At 44.3% G+C, this 18,133-nt stretch overlaps 1 protein-coding gene across 1 annotated transcript in view; it reads left to right on the forward strand.

Moving 5' to 3' along the window:
• The window catches only part of LOC139266233 (intestinal-type alkaline phosphatase-like), a 54,810-nt gene extending 44,839 nt beyond the window's left edge, over nucleotides 1-9,971 (forward strand). Inside the window, exons 9-12 of the mRNA XM_070884062.1 lie at nucleotides 2,794-2,932; nucleotides 3,411-3,601; nucleotides 7,229-7,345; nucleotides 9,700-9,971. Coding sequence (XP_070740163.1) covers nucleotides 2,794-2,932; nucleotides 3,411-3,601; nucleotides 7,229-7,345; nucleotides 9,700-9,971 — 719 coding nt within the window. The remainder of the gene's footprint in view (nucleotides 1-2,793; nucleotides 2,933-3,410; nucleotides 3,602-7,228; nucleotides 7,346-9,699) is intronic.
• The last annotated feature ends 8,162 nt before the right edge of the window (nucleotides 9,972-18,133 follow it).

Raw genomic sequence — 18,133 nt, forward strand, 5'->3', positions numbered from 1 at the left:
ATGTCCGTCTCCCCTGCCATGAATTATTTGTCATGAAATATTGCTCGAGCCTTTCCATGAAGGCATCCCAATCATCACCCTCTGCGAAGTCTTTTAGTGTGCCAAAGATAGCCATAATCGCGTGAAAGTCCGTATTCTCATCGCCAGTTGTTATGTCTGTAATGCACTTATGAATGACTCCACGAGGCAATGAATTGTACTCAAACTGTAGTGACCTTGGTCCTTTATTCAGAACTCCAGAGTGAGGCACAAGCATGGTGGGCAGCCTTTTATACTGGGCCCTGCACACCTATGCAGGTGACCCTCAGGTCTCCCACCGCAGTGCTCTCTGGACAGCCTCTGCCACAGAGGCAGGAAACCCCGGTTTCCACCAGTTGCACCCTCTAGTGGTGCCAGCATACTATATACACAGTGTAAACCTTATTGATAGTACATTAGGTAACATGTATCCATCTTATGCAACTATACAGTGACTGCACAGGGAGTATATCTGTAGTCTGCATATATAACACTATTCCCCCTAGTTCGAGATTCCCCTATGAGAGGAAACATCCTCTCGGCATCTACCCTGTCAAGCTCCCTCAGAATCTTATATGTTTCAATAAGATCACCTCTCAGTCTTCTAAACTCCAAGGAGTATACCCAACCTGCTCAACCTTTCTTCATATGACCATCCCTTCATCTCAGCTTCGGACACGTGCTTTCCATTCAATACCTCCCCATCCTGATTGAATCTTGCTTCTTCTCCCTCTGAGCATCTGCACAACAAGCAGAAGCCCCATACAACTGCACTCTCCATTGTAGGAGACACTCAATAATTCACGCCCTGTCTGTCTCTGCAGGACAAGGCAGCGCAGAACACAAGGGAGCCGAGTAGGAGCAGGGGAGGACCTCATGGTGCTGTCGCTGTTGGAGCAGCAAGTACTGGAAATCAGTGGTGCCTCCAGAACTGTCAGAATAGACAGTTTGAGGTCAGTGACTTATCTGAACAGGGTCTCTAACTATTGTTTACAACTTTTCATGAAGCTCAGAAAAACGCACAATTAAGCAGCTTGATTATATCAAGCTGCATTGTGATGGCTGTTATCTGTGACTGTCTAGCCTTTCAGTGCCATCCTAACTCTAGTCCCTTTTCTCTTTCTTCAGGGTCCTTCTCAGCAGCAATAGCTTGCAGAAGACCTCAGAGGATTAGAATCCTTCTGAGGAGGCACCGTCATACGCTGCATCAATCTCAAGCTCCAGCACAGAGATTGGCTCCCAGGCTGTGTTAGAGAGTAGACTATCGGAGTCTGCAGGTAATGAAGCACCCAGCACTAGTGAATAGCAGCAGATACTGGTGGCAGAGGCAGCTCGCCGGAGGGTGAGCCCTCTCCCAGCTCCGCTAAGGAGGATAGAGATGAAGACTTTGGGGGTCAAGCTAGGAAAAAAAAAAGGCTTGCCTGATACAAACAGTTATACGAGCTGTTGGAAGGCCTGCCATGGTGTTTCAGCTCTATGACTGAAAGTATAGAGGACTCCACTTGCAGCCTGTGTAGTGCCATCTCACATGCTATCTGCACTCTGTAATCTACCTTGGAACGGGCATGCTGCACCCAGGCTCTCACAGCTAGATTCAATGGCGTGGAATTTCCTGTGGCGGCATATCAGAAGTTACATCCTATTTACATCAGTTCATACGCCAATTTTGCCTTGTCAATTTGCGCTGACATTTCCTGTCCTCTGTGGCACCTTTATTCCAACCAGACCATTGAGTCACAGGCTGTCTACTGGCAACAAGTGGTAGCCCCTCCAGGCATTGCTGATGGCTCATCTCAGGAACCCTCACACAGGCACAGAGCTAACCTACAGTGGGAGCCATGCCGCCACCAGAAATATAATTGAGCAGACTATTGGTATACTCAAGCAATGCTTCCACTACCTGTACCATTCAGGAGAAACTCTACAGTACATCTCTGACCGTGTTGACAGATTTGTGGTCATCCGGTGCATGCTGTATAACCTTGTGATGCAGAGGAATCAGCCCTTACCACCACCTGGGCAGCAAGAAGTGGCGAGGAGGAGGAGCAAAAAGAAGAGCAGGAAGAGTAGCATGAAGAGGAAGAAGAGCAGGAGCAGCATTATCGAAAGTGACCATGGCTGTCAGTGCTCTCGGAGAGCAAATCATCCAAGAGCGCTTCACGTGAACCATTCCTCTCAGCCCAAATACATTAACAGTCCTGCAATCCTTATCACCACCATCCTTACTACAGGTACCACCATTTAATTGCTCTCCTTAAGTCCAGCTTTATATGCCTTGCCCTCTCCTGACTACAAATAATAACACCAAGTGCAGAAAAAAAGAATACGCCAACTTTATTCCATATGTGAATAATTGTTAACAGGAAAATTAACAATAATCTTTGTGAAACCCTTTAGTGCCTATTTTATGTACTTGATTACCTAACCTAGTACTCCTACGAAGTGTATCCCCAGTGGCTACAGCTTGGGAGCTGGAAGGCTGCTGAACTTCCATTGAGGACACATCAGATGATCATGGTGGGTCACTTCTGGGTAAGTAAGGGAAAAAAATCAGAAAGAAGCACAATAGCACATAGATCCTAATGATCTAAAGCATTCTTGTTTGTTCAGTATGGTATGGATTAAGTGGATTAATTGTGTTAAAACCCTGAGGTAGGCTAAAAATAAGTTGCATCGCTCGCTCTTTTTAGCATTTTACAGATGAACCTTTCTTCACCAATATTCAGTATTACTAAATAATGAATAAATTACATAATATCTTGTTTTGTTTTTTAGGCTTGTTTGAACCCAAGGATATGAAATTTGAGTTAAATCGAAATAAGACGATGGATCCATCTATTGTTGAAATGACTGAAAAAGCCATTCAAATTCTTCATAAGAATCCCAAGGGATTTTTCCTCTTTGTTGAAGATAAGTAGTTTAAACCTTTTTCGCATTTGACAGAAAATATTGTAGTTTATAGTTTTCCAGAATAATTATCCAGTCCTAAATCAGTATCCCAAAGTATTATTCATCTTCCCATCATTGGAGTTGTACTAATTTTTGGAGGATGGAGCATTGGCTACTGTTAGTCTGGTAGTTCATACTCATAGATTAGTATAAGTTGTGGATGATGATGCTAGACACCTTGGCATCATTAATGACTGTAATGGAAATTGTCGTTATGGTTTTACATTTAAAAGCCAGTGCTGTATAATGATTGCATTTATCAGCCAGTTTGGCCAGTGAGTTGGAACATTGTCCTATCACCAACTGGGAGCCTGGATTTGAATCTAGCCCAAACAGTTGTGAAGTTGTAGTTAAGGCACACTTTTGAGGAAGGAGCTTTATTCTCCATCTTGACTGTATGCTGTATCTAAATTGGGGGTCAATTTTTATGTTTTTTTTCTAAGTGGGAGAATTGATCATGGACACCATGATGGAACGGCAGTACAAGCTTTATCTGAAGCTGTTCAATTTGATAATGCTATTGAAAGAGCTAGTCACTTGACAAGTGAATTTGACACCCTCAGCATTGTAACTGCAGATCATTCGCATGTGTTCTCCTTTGGTGGAAAAACACTTCGTGGCAATTCAATATTTGGTGAGTGTCAGTATATTTCCTACATTGGTAAATGAAAGGCCTAATTGTACTTTGAGTTCATGAATTTTATTTGATACTCTCCTGTGAAGCGCCCTGGGATGTTTTATTGTATTAAAGGCGCTATATAAATGTAAGTTGCTATTATTATTGAATGAAAAAATTGTTTTGAAAATTCAGTTGTTAAATTGTTTTTTAAATGCTGCATTTCTACAAAAATATCAACAAACCAAAATTTCTCTTGAGTGTAAAGTTTGGTTTAATTTTAGGAAAAATTGCTACAAATTCTGATGAGCAATATTCATTGGAAAACATGCTAGCATCAAACATTGGCATCTGATTTCATTTGAAATAAATTAACAAATGATTTTGATAACTTAGATTGTGAAAACTGAATATTGGCACAATTTTAACTTCAATCTTCTATCCAATATTGAGGGATGATAACCTCTGTGTGCTGTGTACTATGTGTAACAATCGTAAACACATTCCATATACATTTCTTGATTTGCTTATATATATTGTAATCATTAAAGATCAATCTTAAGAAGCCTCCTTCAACCAATCAGTGTCCACCTATTTGACAAAAATAACTTCTAAGTAGATTTCACTCAATAATTAAATATTAATGGTATAAAATTATACTCTTCCACGCTCCAAAGATCAGTGAGCCTTGTGAGGAGCTGGCCTCCAGCAGTGGCATGCATGGATAAGCAGAGGAGCAGTTGAGGACCAGTATTGTCAGCAGCATTTCTGGGCCACCACATAGTCCAACTTATAGAATTATAGAGCAGCACTGTATATTTTCTTTGGGGGGGGGGCTTAACAGTCTTAACAAGCAATTTTTGGCTAACTTCCATCAACATATTATAGTATGGGGGCAAGACTCAGAGCAGAAATAAAAATCCTTTAAGTCATTTTGCTAGTCTTGATCCTCTGTTGACTCACATTTACTTTCTCTTTAAACTTAACACCCATAGGAATAAGTGGGCCTAAGCTGTTTAATCACCTAAAGATTTCTGCTTCTGTTTCAGCTTCACATGGTATTTGATTTTACACAATGATGTAATTGATGAAAAGAACAAGTGATATAATCAGAATTGAGATTGGCATGGTGTCTGTGGCATTAACTGAAGCTGATAGAATCAAATTACACCAAGATTAACATCTGGTTTAGAAGCTTAGATTTTACTTTGAAAATTTAGTTCATTTTGCATCATTGTTATTCTTACAATTGTTTATATTTGATATAGAAAATAGTTTATTACTCAGATTGTATTTAAGTTTGTGTTAAAAGGATACTTTAAATTGTTTCACTGTATCTAGACATTACATTTAGGTTACAATTCTGCTCATTAATGGTCACTGGGTGGAAAATCTGCACATACCATTCTGGAGAAAACTGAACAGTATAAAATTCATCTTGTAGATCTCAGTTACATTTTAAAAATAATTTTAAATTGGTTTTAAAAGTTTTCAGTAGAATATTATCCCCAATTATCCCACATGAAATATATATTTTTTACTGACCCTTTATTTACAAGGCAGAATTTTAAAAGCTGACTATGAAATATAACAAAGTTGAACTTACAAATCTTTAGTGGAAGGACATTGTGGAAGATTTAGTTCTTTGCTTGTCCTGTGTCAGTTTTGTGATTTTGTTTTGGGAGGGGGGGTTATTTTTAATAAATTTAAATTAAATGTGAAACAAATAAGTTTAAAAGTTAAAATGTGTTCATTCAACAGTACACTTTATATTTATGATACTAATACTGTTAAGTTGAACCAAAATATAGGGCCCAAGTTTCGAGCCGCGCCTAGAACGGCGCAGTCCCGACCTGGACGCCCGTTTTTCGCGCCACAAAGTGCGCCTAAAAAAACCCTCCAGATTCTCCACCTCCCTGCAGGTCCTCTGGCCCTCGGCGCAGCGCAGCAGGAGCTGTAGGGGGCGGAGCTAGGTCCCTGCGCCGAAAACAGTGCCGGGACCTCTGCACATGCACGCTACAGTGGGCGCGCAAGTGCAGTAGCTCCAGGCGCCCGAAACTGTGTGGGAGGGGCCCGAAGCACGCAGCCCCTAGCCCTGGCCGAATGGCCTCACTGGGGCTGCATGAATAAGGCTCCTCCCACGGCCAGCTCCTGCTTCCTGCCGACCTGACTCGACTCCCGCTTCCCGCCTCCGGACCGGACCCGACACCGACCTGACTCCCGCTCCCCCACCCCCCCCGCCCCCGACACGACTCCCGCTCCCCCCCCCCCCCGGACCCGACCGACCCGACTCCTGCTCCCCCCCGACTGGACCCGACCCGACTCCCGCTCCCCCCCCCCCCGACTGGACCCGACCCGACTCCCGCTCCCCCCCCCCCGACTGGACCCGACCCGACTCCCGCTCCCCCCCCGACTGGACCCGACCCGACTCCCGCTCCCCCCCCGACTGGACCCGACCCGACTCCCGCTCCCCCCCCCAACTGGACCCGACTCCAGCTCACCCCCCGGACCCGACCCGACTCCCGCTCCCCCCCCACCCCGGACTGACCCGACTCCCGCTCCCCCCCCGTCGGACTGGACCCGACCCGACTCCCGCTCCCCCCCCCGCCCTGGATCCGACCTGACCTCCCTCCCCCCGACCCGAACCGACCTCCCTCCCACCACCCCCCCGACCCGACCCAACCCAACGCCACCTACCTGTAAATCTGGTGCTGGGGACGGGCTCTGCCCGAAGTCTCGGGCCCGGCCCGTTCAGCCTCCCTCCCCCTTCTCCTCCCCCCCCCATCTCCTTCCCCCCTCCCCCTTTCTCCCCCATCCCTCCCTCTGCTCCCCCCTCTCTCCCCCTCCCCTCGCTGTCAGAAACACAGACACTGACAGACAGAGAATGAGAGACACACACAGACAGACAGAGAGATAGAGACACTGACAGAGACACACTGGGGGTGGGGGGGGGGGCATCCCAGCATGCTGTTGGAGGGCTCCCGGTGCTGCAGACGGTAAGTAGAAAATGTTTTATTTATTAATTTTGTAAAATTGATTTATTGGTTGATTTATTGATGTATTTATCATTTATTATTGATGATGGCTCTTTATTTGTAAAACTGAAGTGTTTAATGTTTGTAAACTTCCCTTTATACCCCTCCCCCCCACCATTTCCTACACCTGATTTGTAACCTACGCCTGATTTTCTAAAGTGTAGACAAGGTTTTTTCGAGCGTACAAAAATCTTCACTGACTCCATTCTAAGTTAGTTTGGAGTAAGTTTTCACTCACGAAACTTTGAAATCAGGCGTAAGTGGCCGGACACGCCCCCTTTTGAAAAGAAAATTCTGTTCCAAAGTGAAACTGTTCTAACTGACTCGAACTGGAGCAAACTAAATGGCGAGAATTCCGATTTCTAAGATACTCCGTTCTACACCAGTTGCTCCTAAAAATCAGGAGCAAATCATGTGGAAACTTGGGGCCATAGTGTTTGCTGATTGTGACAACTCTTGTGGTTCATACATAGGGAGGAAATGCAATTCGGTTTTGCTGATAGTGTTGCTATGGCTACCATCAATTATTTTTTTAATTTAAATGTATACTTTGGTCAGGTAGCTGTGAATCAATGAATAATAAACAATATTTTCAAATATATTAATGTAGGGCTGGCACCTGCATTGGCTTTGGATAAAAAGCCATATACAAGTATCTTGTATGGAAATGGGCCAGGTTATGCAATTGAAAATGGCACACGACCAAACATAAACTCAACTGACTATGGTAAGAAAGTCTTGAGTTTTATATTTGTTGCGCTTTATAGATTAAGATGAACATTATAGTATTTAGATGCTATATTGACTATGCTGCACTAATTCTATCAAACTGATAGTATTCGTTAAGGCACATTAAAGCCTGTTGATATTGCAACTGCATATTTACATTCATAGTAATTTTGAGACACAAGTACAGGAGTTAGTTCAGGTTGAATAGTTTGAATTTGAGTTAATTTCAGATTAAAAACTGCCCTGGCTTCCAGAGGATTTTGTCTGGCACTGCAATACAATAAGTAACTAATATGAATTTCCATATACTAGTGGATTTCCTTGGCTTTGTCCTCGGAAAGCTAGAACAAAGCAAATTTATCTGAGTTCATTTGTGATGTTGTGGGTAAAGTTATGGGGGTTTGCAGCTTCTGGAGTTTATGAAGCTCCATCTGGTGGTAGATGTATGTACCTTCAGAAATGTCTGTTTGTCACAGAATAATGATACATTATAACGAGTCAATCTCCTGTGGTATTGAACATGGGGTATGGATGGTAATTTCATCAAGGGGGAAAGAGACGAGGAAAAGGAAGGGGACAAGGAGAAGGATGTGTAGAAAAGGAAGGGGACAAGGAGAGGAGAAGTGGGAGGAAAGGTGGAATTGGGGCAGGAAGAATGTGGAGGGGCAAAGGAAGGTTGAGAGAGGAATGTAAATGGGGGAGGGAGAAATGGAAGAGAGGGAGGGGAAGGATGTGGGATGAGGAGCAGGATAGACCTAGGAAAGGGAGAGGAGCTTTGGGTTGGCACATACGCTAAACTGGAGGGTGGGAAACTAACTTATTTGGTGGATTGAGTAGGATACAATGCTCACTCAAGGGTGGGAGGTGCCTCCAAATACCACGGCGGAGGGATTAGTGTGGGCTTGACAGGCACAGGACCTTATCTTCTTATATCTTCATAGGTCCGGTAAGTGCAAATTGACTTACGCAAATAACATTTTGTGGCCAGTCCAGCCATAGCAAGGTGACTATAAAAGATTACCAGGAATTATTGGCAGCAGTGGGTGGAGTTGAGCTGTGTCTTAGTGACAATGGAGCAGAGGTGCAATCACTTTCACTAGCTCAATGCCATTGTTTGCAATGATAGCAGCATAGTGGCTAGTTTTCTTGGTCCAGTTAGATGCAAGGAATTTGTCTTGAAGGTCAAGCAGGACAGTTCTGTAGAGTGTGTATTTTGGACAGAAAACAACTGGGGTGGTAATGGACCAATCTGGCGCTGCAGATCAATTCACCAAAGTCATTTTACTATTTGAATTTGGCTATACTTTTTAAAGGCACACTACTTTTTGTTACTGGTATTTATATTACTTGCTTCTGCATAATAGGGTGATATTTTTCTATGATTCTATGTAGTACTAAGCAATTTATTAATTTCCCTCTGTCCACTGAAAATTATGAACTGTGAACTCCTGGAAACCAAGGAAACTATCCATTATTGTATGTACCGTTGTTAAAGCAGGTTCCATGTTGAGCTTGACTGTTACATTAATCTAGCAGAACGATCATTTTTGATGAAACTGATGACAATTGATCACTTATGTGCCTTGCCTTATGTGACAGTGCCTGACAAAGCTATGCTCCTTCTATAGACATGAGCTTTAAAAAGTGACTTCGTAATACTAACACTTTCATCTCTGAGACCTGAGCTTGACTGTTGCCCAAACTAATGGAATGAAAGTCTCCTTTCTCCAACAGCTGTGGGAGTCAAAAGTAAAATGTTTTGGGTAGTCACATTTCTCCATTTGGTGTGAGCAAAACGCATCATAATTCAGCACTAACCTGTTACTTTTACACAATGAGGTCAAATGACTGGCTCACGTAGCAAAGAGTAATGTCCTATTGATGGAATGTCTTCTAAGGTAGGCTTGAAGCACATGTTTCATGTGGTGACTGGATAATCATATTTTAATATAACTTCTAATACGAGATGTGCTTGTTTAGCAAAATGGTGTAGGTGCAACAACTTTCATTCATATAATGCCTTTAACATAATAAAATGTCCCAAAGTGCTTTACGGAAATGCCAAGCGTGATGATAGAAGGATTAGAACTGGTAACCAAAAAGTTTTGATGAGGCCTTTGAAGAAGGGGAGAGAGATATCAAGGCAAGAGGATTTATGAGAGCATTCTGCAGAATAGGACAGAAATGGCTGAATTATGCAGCTGAAAGTGGAGTGAAGCGAAGCAGGGATATAAAAGAGGCCAAGTTTGAAGAGCGGAGGGCACATGCAAAAACATGGGATTGAAGGAGGTGACACAGGTTGGGAGGTGTTAAACCATGGAGGAATAGAATGAGATTTTCTGTCTTTTGCAGGGAATAAGAATTATGAGCAACAAGCTGCTGTTCCACTGCTATCAGAAACTCATGGAGGAGAAGATGTGGCAATTTATGCTAAAGGTCCCATGGCTCATCTGTTTCACAAAACGCATGAGGAGAATTACATTGCTCATGTGATTGCATTTGCTTCTTGCATCGAACCATACACAGAGTGTCCACCAAGTCACAACTCCAATGGGGGATCCTCACTCCAGCCTGTGAGCCTTCTCGGTATTTTACTAGTGACACTTTATTTACTCAAATATTAAATAATCTTTAACTTGTGTGTAGAATTAAAAAGAATATACAAGGATAATTGAATAGTGTAGCAATCAAGGCTTGATCATATTGACTCCTATTCTGTTTTCTCTTGTTGCCTATTTAGTTAAGGAAATAAATACTTTCTTTAATATATGATATCTTTGAAATGTTGTATTTGTGTAATGATATACATTCAGTGTGTTTTTCAAATAAAATGTTGAAAATATTACTTGTATTCTCTTTGGCTTCCAGTTTAAAAATAAATAATTGCTATATTATGATTTTCGTGGAATTCCATTCCAGTTCACAGTTGGTTATTGGAAGTGTTTTGTGCAGCTTTGTAACACAAGTGGTTGAACACTTGAATCTGAACTAGATGTTGAAAGTTGAGTGCTGAGGCTGTCCAGTCCAATTCACAAATGGGTGACGCCACTGATGAGTCAAATCTTCCACTGACCAATCATAGAACAACATCCACAACACTTTGTTTAAAAAAAAAATCAACAAAGTTGGTCAGATTGGATCTTCTCCTTCTGAACCCATGTTGGCTGCTGTTTACTGGGTTATTGTCATGCAGGTAATCTTCAAATTTACTCCTGATAATCCATTCCATCTAATTTAGGGGATATTGAAGTAAGACTCAAAGATTTGTAGTTGCCTGTATCTGCTTTCTTGCCCTTTTTGAACATGGACAGCACATTAGCCTGTTTCTATTCTGGCAGCTCCTCCCAGGTGTTCACTGAGTCCCTCCTTTCTTGGTTCTTAGTGTCCATCTGCTCCTGATATCTGGTTCTTGTATGTCTGTCTCTTTGGGTTGTATTTTCCGCCACTATCCACCCAGACTAAGCCGAGACCGACAAAAACTGTTGCTCACTTCTTCATTGAGCTTGTTCTTCCCCTTTAATCACTCTCTCTGTCTCATAAGAACATAAGGAATGAGAGCAGGAGTAGGCCATTTGGCCCCTTGAGCCTGCTCCGCTATTTAATGAAATCATGGCTGATCTTCTACCTCAATTCCATTTGCCTGCACTATCCCCATATCCCTTGATTTCCTTAATATCCAAAAATCTATTGATCTCTATCCTTAATATATTTCATGACTGAGCCGCCATAGTCCTCTGGGGTAGGGAATTCCAAAGATTCACATCCCACTGAGTGAAGACATTTCTCCTCATCTCAGTCCTAAATGGCCGACCCCTTATTCTGAGACTGTGACCCCTGGTTCTAGGCTCCCCAGTCAGGGGAAACATCCTCCCTGCATCTAGCCTGGTCAAGTCCTGTAAGAATTTTGTATGTTTCAATGAAATCACCTCTCATTCTTCTAAACTCTAGAGAATATAGTCCAAGTCTACTCAATCTCTCCTCATAGGACAATCACCCCATCCTAGGAATCAGTCTGGTAAACCTTTGTTGCACTCTCTGTATGGCAAGTATGTCCTTCCTGAGGTAAGGAGACTTGGATGCTGAGGTGGTTCTGCTGCAGCACTGCTGGATCCTCTTGTTCAACAGAGCTGGATCTCCGCAAGATCCTACAAAGCCCTTGGGAGGACAGACGCATCAACATTAGCGTCCTCGACCAGGCCAACATCCCCAACATTGAAGCACTGACCACATTTGATCAGCTCCGCCGGGCAGGCCACATTGTTCACATGCCAGACACGAGACTCCCAAAGCAAGCGCTCTACTCAGAACTCCTTCATGGCAAATGAGCCAAAGGTGGGCAGAGGAAACGTTACAAGGACATCCTCAAAGCCTCCCTGATAAAATGCAACATCCCCACTGACAGCTAGGAGTCCCTGGCCAAAGACCGCCCTAAGTGAGGAAGTGCATCCGGGAGCACATCGAGTCTCATCGCCGAGAGCATGCAGAAATCAAGTGCAGGCAGCAGAAAGAGCGTGCGGCAAACCTATCCCGCCCACCCCTTCCCTCAACGACTATCTGTCCCACCTGTGACAGGGACTGTGGTTCTCGTGTTGGAATGTCTCAGCCACCTAAGGACTTATTTTAAGAGTGGAAGCAAGTTTTCCTCGATTCCAAGGGACTGCCTATGATGATGACTCCCTCTTTCTTTTATTTTGTTCTTGAGTGTATTTATTGCCCATCCATAGTTTCCCTGAGGGCATTAAAACTCAACCACATAGTGTGGGACTGGAGTCACTTGTAAAATGGGTAGGGGTGTCAGATTTCCTTCTTGGAAGGACATCAATGCATCAGTTAAGTGTTGCTGACAATCCTACAGCTTTCATGCTAATTTTCTGGTGCCACAAGTTACCAGATTTATAGATTTGTTACATAACTTGGCTTGTCAGGATTTGAACTCTCAATTTTTGGATTACTAGGCCAGTATCATAACGACTTAGGAGCCCACTCTGCATGTTTATGGAAATGTGACAAGTTCACAGTAGGGTCGGAGGAGCAGGCAGAAGTCTGCTACTCCACGTTGAGGAGAACTCCACCAACCGTGTTCATACCTGCCTATTGACTATTTTCCACTTGGCAATTTGACTTGTAGGGGATCGGCTTTCCTCCCTGCCATCCTCTCCATATATCTAGTCTGAATTATTCTTAATAGCTGTCTCAATGTTCCTTGCAAGTCTTGTGGCTTCTGTTTGATTAGATGCAGCTCATCCCTCTTATGCCCGTCCATTCTGTGCTGAAGATATTCCTAGTTAATTAAGAAAGTAACATGATTATTTTCACAGTTTGTCTCTGGAAGTACTTATAATTGATTTTATTTATAATAATTATTAAGTTTTTGTATTTTGCTGCTGTATTCATACTTCAACTTTGAAGTTGCAATAAAAAATCTTGATTATGTTTCATTTTATCAAGAGTCCACAAAAATGCCTTTGGTCAGCTTCTGGCAGTTTGTTGATGCACAACACCACACAATGATAAGATCTTGGCCTTGAAATTTGTGACCGCCACGAAAGTTGCTGGTGTCACCCCGAACTCAGGTTAACTACCGCTGAAAATGGTCGCGGCGGTAGGAGAGAAAATTTTGCACTGGGGACTAAAGATTTTTAGCCCAGTGCTAACTCACCATGTAACGCCCTCCGAGTGGCATTAGTGCAGGCATCAATAGCGAAGTTGGCATCCAGAAGTGGTATTGCATCTTCCAACAGCACCTGGAAGTGAGGAAATGGGTTCGCTAGGCATTGTGGGACAGAAAAGGGGCAATGCATTAAAAGGCAATGTCTTCTGAACTGATAAAAATAAAAATGAAGTAAAAAAATGCAGTTTACAGCCTTTACTGCCTTAAAAAAAATTAACATTAAAAAGACTTCCCAAATGGCAGTCTTCAGTACTTAAAGCTAAATTCCCTTCCGCAACTTAAAAATGGGAAAGGTTCTTCAGCACTAACATAAATGGCTCAACAAACCAGGGAAGGGGCACGGAGCACTCCAGCTTTGTGAAGGGGGTCAACACTGCAAAAGAGGTCTCTACCCAGGAGGCCCTCTGGAAAGAACGATGTGGAACCACATCACTGAGGCCGTCACTGCCAGCAGTGTCGCTCCCATCACCTGGCTCCAGTTCCCAAAGCAGCTGCATAACCTCAATCTGGTCAAGATCAGTGAATGCATCTTCAAAAGCCATCTCCTACCCAACTGAATCACTAGCCTCACACACTTCTCAATGCACGACTTCCCCCCCCACCCCCAATCACTCACCTACTAATGATCTGTACCAATCACAAGGCACATCTCCCATTTCTAGCCTCACTTCACCCCCTTGGAGGAGACATTGCAGACCATTCTTGGCAGGGGCATGGCTGAGCCATTGGCCAGTGGTGGAGCAGAAAGGATACCAGATGCTGGTATCCTCATATGTTATTCTGGCATGCACCTCTTGCTTTCCCGCCCTCCCTTCACCACAACTCCACCCTTGTGCCTTCCTCATTTCATAGACCCAAGAAATACAGCCTGCCCAACCAGTGGTTGACCAAGAAAAGGGAGAGGAGAGTGAAGGAAAAGAAACACCATCAGATTTCACACTCCCAGCTACCAGCTCAAGTTTGACTAGCAGGCCCATTTGCAGTGCCCCCACTGAAAGTCAGCAGCCATCCACTAGCCAGGCTGCAGACACTGAGGTACCACTGCGTGACATCAGTAGGATAGGCAAAGGTACACACAAGACACTCACGAAGGGAATGCATAAGGGTGATGGGGTGATGAGTTGATTTCTTGATGTCATATTGGCTGAATATATGAATAAAGTTGGATTGGAAAATTTGCTTTGTGGTGGCTTTTATTTCAGCATTGTGGCCAAGAGGGCACTGTGATGGTCAGTAACAGAGGGAAGGAAAGGTGTGGGACAAATGTTGAAAGGGGAATTGGGATTGTGGTCACTGGTACTGCAGGAAGATGATTCCATCCCAGATATTCCAGCCAGAAACGTGCTGTCCAGGGTGCATCCTTCCTTCTGCTTCCTCCTCTTCTATTTCTTCTTCTTGCTTGCCTTCCTCTTCTGTGTCTTCGTCTTCCCTCTGCGAGCGGATGCTGTAAATCTGAAATGACAGCATAAAAAGCTGGAAATACTCAGCAGGTCAGGCAGCATCTCGACCTGAGCTGTGAACTCTGTTTTTCTCTCCACTGATGTTGCCTGACCTGCTGAGTATTTGCAGCATTTTCTGTCTTCTCAGAGGCTTTCATTTACCATCCGAGGCCTTGCAAGCTTCCAGAAGCACTCCCTACACACTTTAAAAAAGAACTTTTAACAGGTATTGCAGCAATACACTACTTCAATAAAATCAAAATAATTCAGTCCAAAGCTTAAATGCAAACTTACTTGAAAGATGTGTGTGTCCCTTTAAGAGGTTCTGAGCACCTGTGAGTCTGCTGAACACTGTGTTTTCATGACGAGCTTAGGACCCAGGGCTGAACTCAGTGCTGAGGTCCAAGTCTGCGCTGCTCGCCAACTGACGTCACCTCTGTTAGAAATTAGGGGTGCCTAAAAATGCATATGGTTATGCAAATGAAACTGTTTAAATTATTGTATAAGTGCTCAAGACAAGTAAGGAGTTACGGTATAAGTTGTCTTACTGGAATTGTGTAAGTTTCATTTCCTGGAAAACTTGTATTAGAGTTTCATGGTACAACAGTCTGCTAATTAAATGAAATAGTTAGTGTACATGACCAGTTGCATGACCATAAACAACTGATAATAAACAGTTACGAACGATGAGGCCTCTGATTGAAGGCATCTGAAGGCCAAGCTTGGTGTGTATGAGCTACTGACTCGACCGGAGGAACAAAACAGGATGAGATAAGAGACTATGGGATCGCAATTCGATCACTTAGCGCCCCTGGAAAGGGTCAGAACAGGGGCGCTAAAGGGGTCGCAGCTGCAAGCGCTGGCATTCACACATTGTGTGCCGGTGCTAGCAATGCTAGCCAGTACCGCCCGGGAGAGTCAAGTCGGTGTGCAACGTTCCCGGTTTCGACAGCGCTATGATTTTTGTTTCGGGCTGACCCTGTAGCGCCCCGTAGTGGGACCGCCTGGGAAAGCGGGCGATCCAAGCTGTTCAGACAGCAGTGAGGGAAGGAATGACTACATGAGATAAGTGTGGTTGTTTTTTTATTTTTGCGACTTATCTTTATATAGGGTGAGCAAGGAATTGGGAATGTTCTTTGTGGGTTTTTTTGCGATTTTAATTTTCCAGCGAAGCCTCTCTAAGGGCGCTCATAAACCAGCTCTTTAGCTGCTTTCAGTTGATCAGCCGGCCTAGCGCCCTAAGGGAGGTGTGGAATGCGTCCCCTTAGCACTCTGCTCCACTCAGGACCCAGCTGCTGAATTTTGTGGCTGCAGACGCAAACCGCTTCCCGGCACAAAATTTACCGTCCCGCTGCCATTAGCGCCCTAAGCAGCTTCCAACCGAATTTCCACCCCTATTACTTTGGAAGGAGAGGGCCGATGAAATAAGGAAAGACAGTCCTCAATATGTTGTAAGGCCATGATTGGTCAATTACAGAAAGCATGTGTAATGGTTGTGAAGACCCGACAGGTGGAAAATAACGAGGTTTGGCTTTTTTCCCTGGCTTAAACAAAGAACTCAACATATCTTGAGCATCTTGTTTTAAGGGGAATCTCTATAGGTTAAATGATCCTGTCCATATTCTACCCTAGACCCATCCCTAAAAAGGGAATAAAGGCAAGACCCGAAAAGCCCTTAGCGCAGATGGTGATGTCAGGACTCCTAAGGTTGGAGACCATCCTGACTTTGGTAACGCTCTTGGGTAGTTCAGAGAGAGGAATAAGAGTTGATCACGCACACCAGCCGTCTGTCTGATCGGATCCAGTACCAGCTACTTGTCACCTTTGTATGTTTTTGTTGTATAACTAGTGTGTTATATTCCGTCCTAAACTCTGACTAAACACAATATACCCACCAGATTGGTTTGCACTCGATCCTGATTTTTTTGAAAGACCAGAGATAAGTAAATCTCAACATCTCTTCCTAATTTAAATTTGCAGGGCTATTACTCTTACCAGCAGCGCTGCTGGACCTCGGAAAATGCTGGACGCCACAGGACCCGCCACCAGTTGGCGAAAAAGCGGTGGCCATGCTCTTTTTGCTACATTTTGCCAGTAATAGGTGGCGTAAAGCCCCTGAATTTTTATCCCAAAGTTTTTACACCTGGGTTTTGCTTTAACTTTACTTGAATGGTGGCAGTTTTCGGTTCATTTCTGCGTTTTCTCCTTGGTTTGATGCATCTGCAGCCGAAAAGGTGGGTGCATGCTGTACCGCCTATGCCTCTGACAAAGGCCTCTGCAGCCAGCAGCCTGGAACTGTTCATGTCATGTTTGTAACTACAATGTAACACCACTGTATTACTGTATACATTCAACTCAGATGCACACCTTGACCACAGGGGGTGAACTTGTGGGAGACACTCCTTACTTGATCACACAGGCATATAAAGGGAGCTCCCGCGCAGGGTCATCACTTGTGGAATCCTGTAATAAAGAGCTAAGGTCACAGAGTGGCCTTGTCCTTGGAATGAGCCTCGTGTGGTTTCATGCTGTAGAGTAAGGACTTTACATTGGCGACGAGAAACGGGAATTCACAAGCCACGAGAATGGCCACCGGTAGCACTGTGTTGGGGAAGACTGGGACGATTTTGTCGAGAGGCTTCAGCAAAGCTTCGTTACTAAAGACTGGCTGGGGGATGCAGCGGTCGACAAGCGACGGGCTCATCTCCTGACCAGCTGCGGGCCAAAGACTTATGCGTTCATGAAGGACTTACTGGCACCTGAAAAGCCGTCGAAGAGCTTAGCAAATTAATCCGGGAGCACCTCAAACCGGCGAGCAGCATACAGATGGCTCGACACAGATTCTACACCCAACGACGTCGTGAAGGACAGAGCAGACCGGACTTTGTAGCGGACCTCCGGCGTTTGGTCAGCCTCTAAGTTCACAGACGCCTGCAGGGGGGAGATGCTAATGGACTTCTTTATCGAGGGTATCGGTCATGCGGGAATTTTTCGCAAGTTAATTGAGACCAAGGACTTGACATTGGAAGCAGCAGCGTTGTTAGCTCAAACTTTCATGGTGGGGGAGGAAGAGACGAAAATGATTTACGCGCACAATTCTGCCTCTTAACGCGGCGATGGATCTGGGAGTTAACACCATCAATGCTACTCAGAGTCCTGCAGGCAGGCAGGAGCAGTCCGACATTTAGCAGGCTGCAATAGACCCCAGAGCAGGACCTCAACAGAGACAATGGCAGGCTGAACGGACATTCACGCCATCAGAGTGGACAATGCGGCCCGGGATGGGGCCATTGACACCCACTAATAGGGTACTTAAGAGCAGTCAAAGGGACAGTCAGCGCGGAATTCCTGGCCATAGTCCCTTTGTCCCCAACAATGGAAACTTTAACTCGTGCTGGCGGTGTGGGAGAAAACACTCAGCCAGATTTTGCAGATTTCAACAGTTTGTCTGCAGAAACTGCAATCTCAGTGGCCAGTTAGCTCGAATGTGCAGAAAACCTGTAACCAGACTAATATATGAGGCAGATGGACAAGAAGAGGGTTCTGTGAGGCAGGATGACTTTTGGGGCAAATCGATAGACGCCGAGGTTCAGCAGGTCCATGCGGCGAATATTCACGTTCATACACCAAAATGCCACCAATGATGATGAGGGTTTTGTTGAACGATATCCCAGTA

Source organism: Pristiophorus japonicus, chromosome 6 (assembly GCF_044704955.1).
Source record: "Pristiophorus japonicus isolate sPriJap1 chromosome 6, sPriJap1.hap1, whole genome shotgun sequence".
NCBI classification, from domain to species: Eukaryota; Metazoa; Chordata; class Chondrichthyes; family Pristiophoridae; genus Pristiophorus; species Pristiophorus japonicus.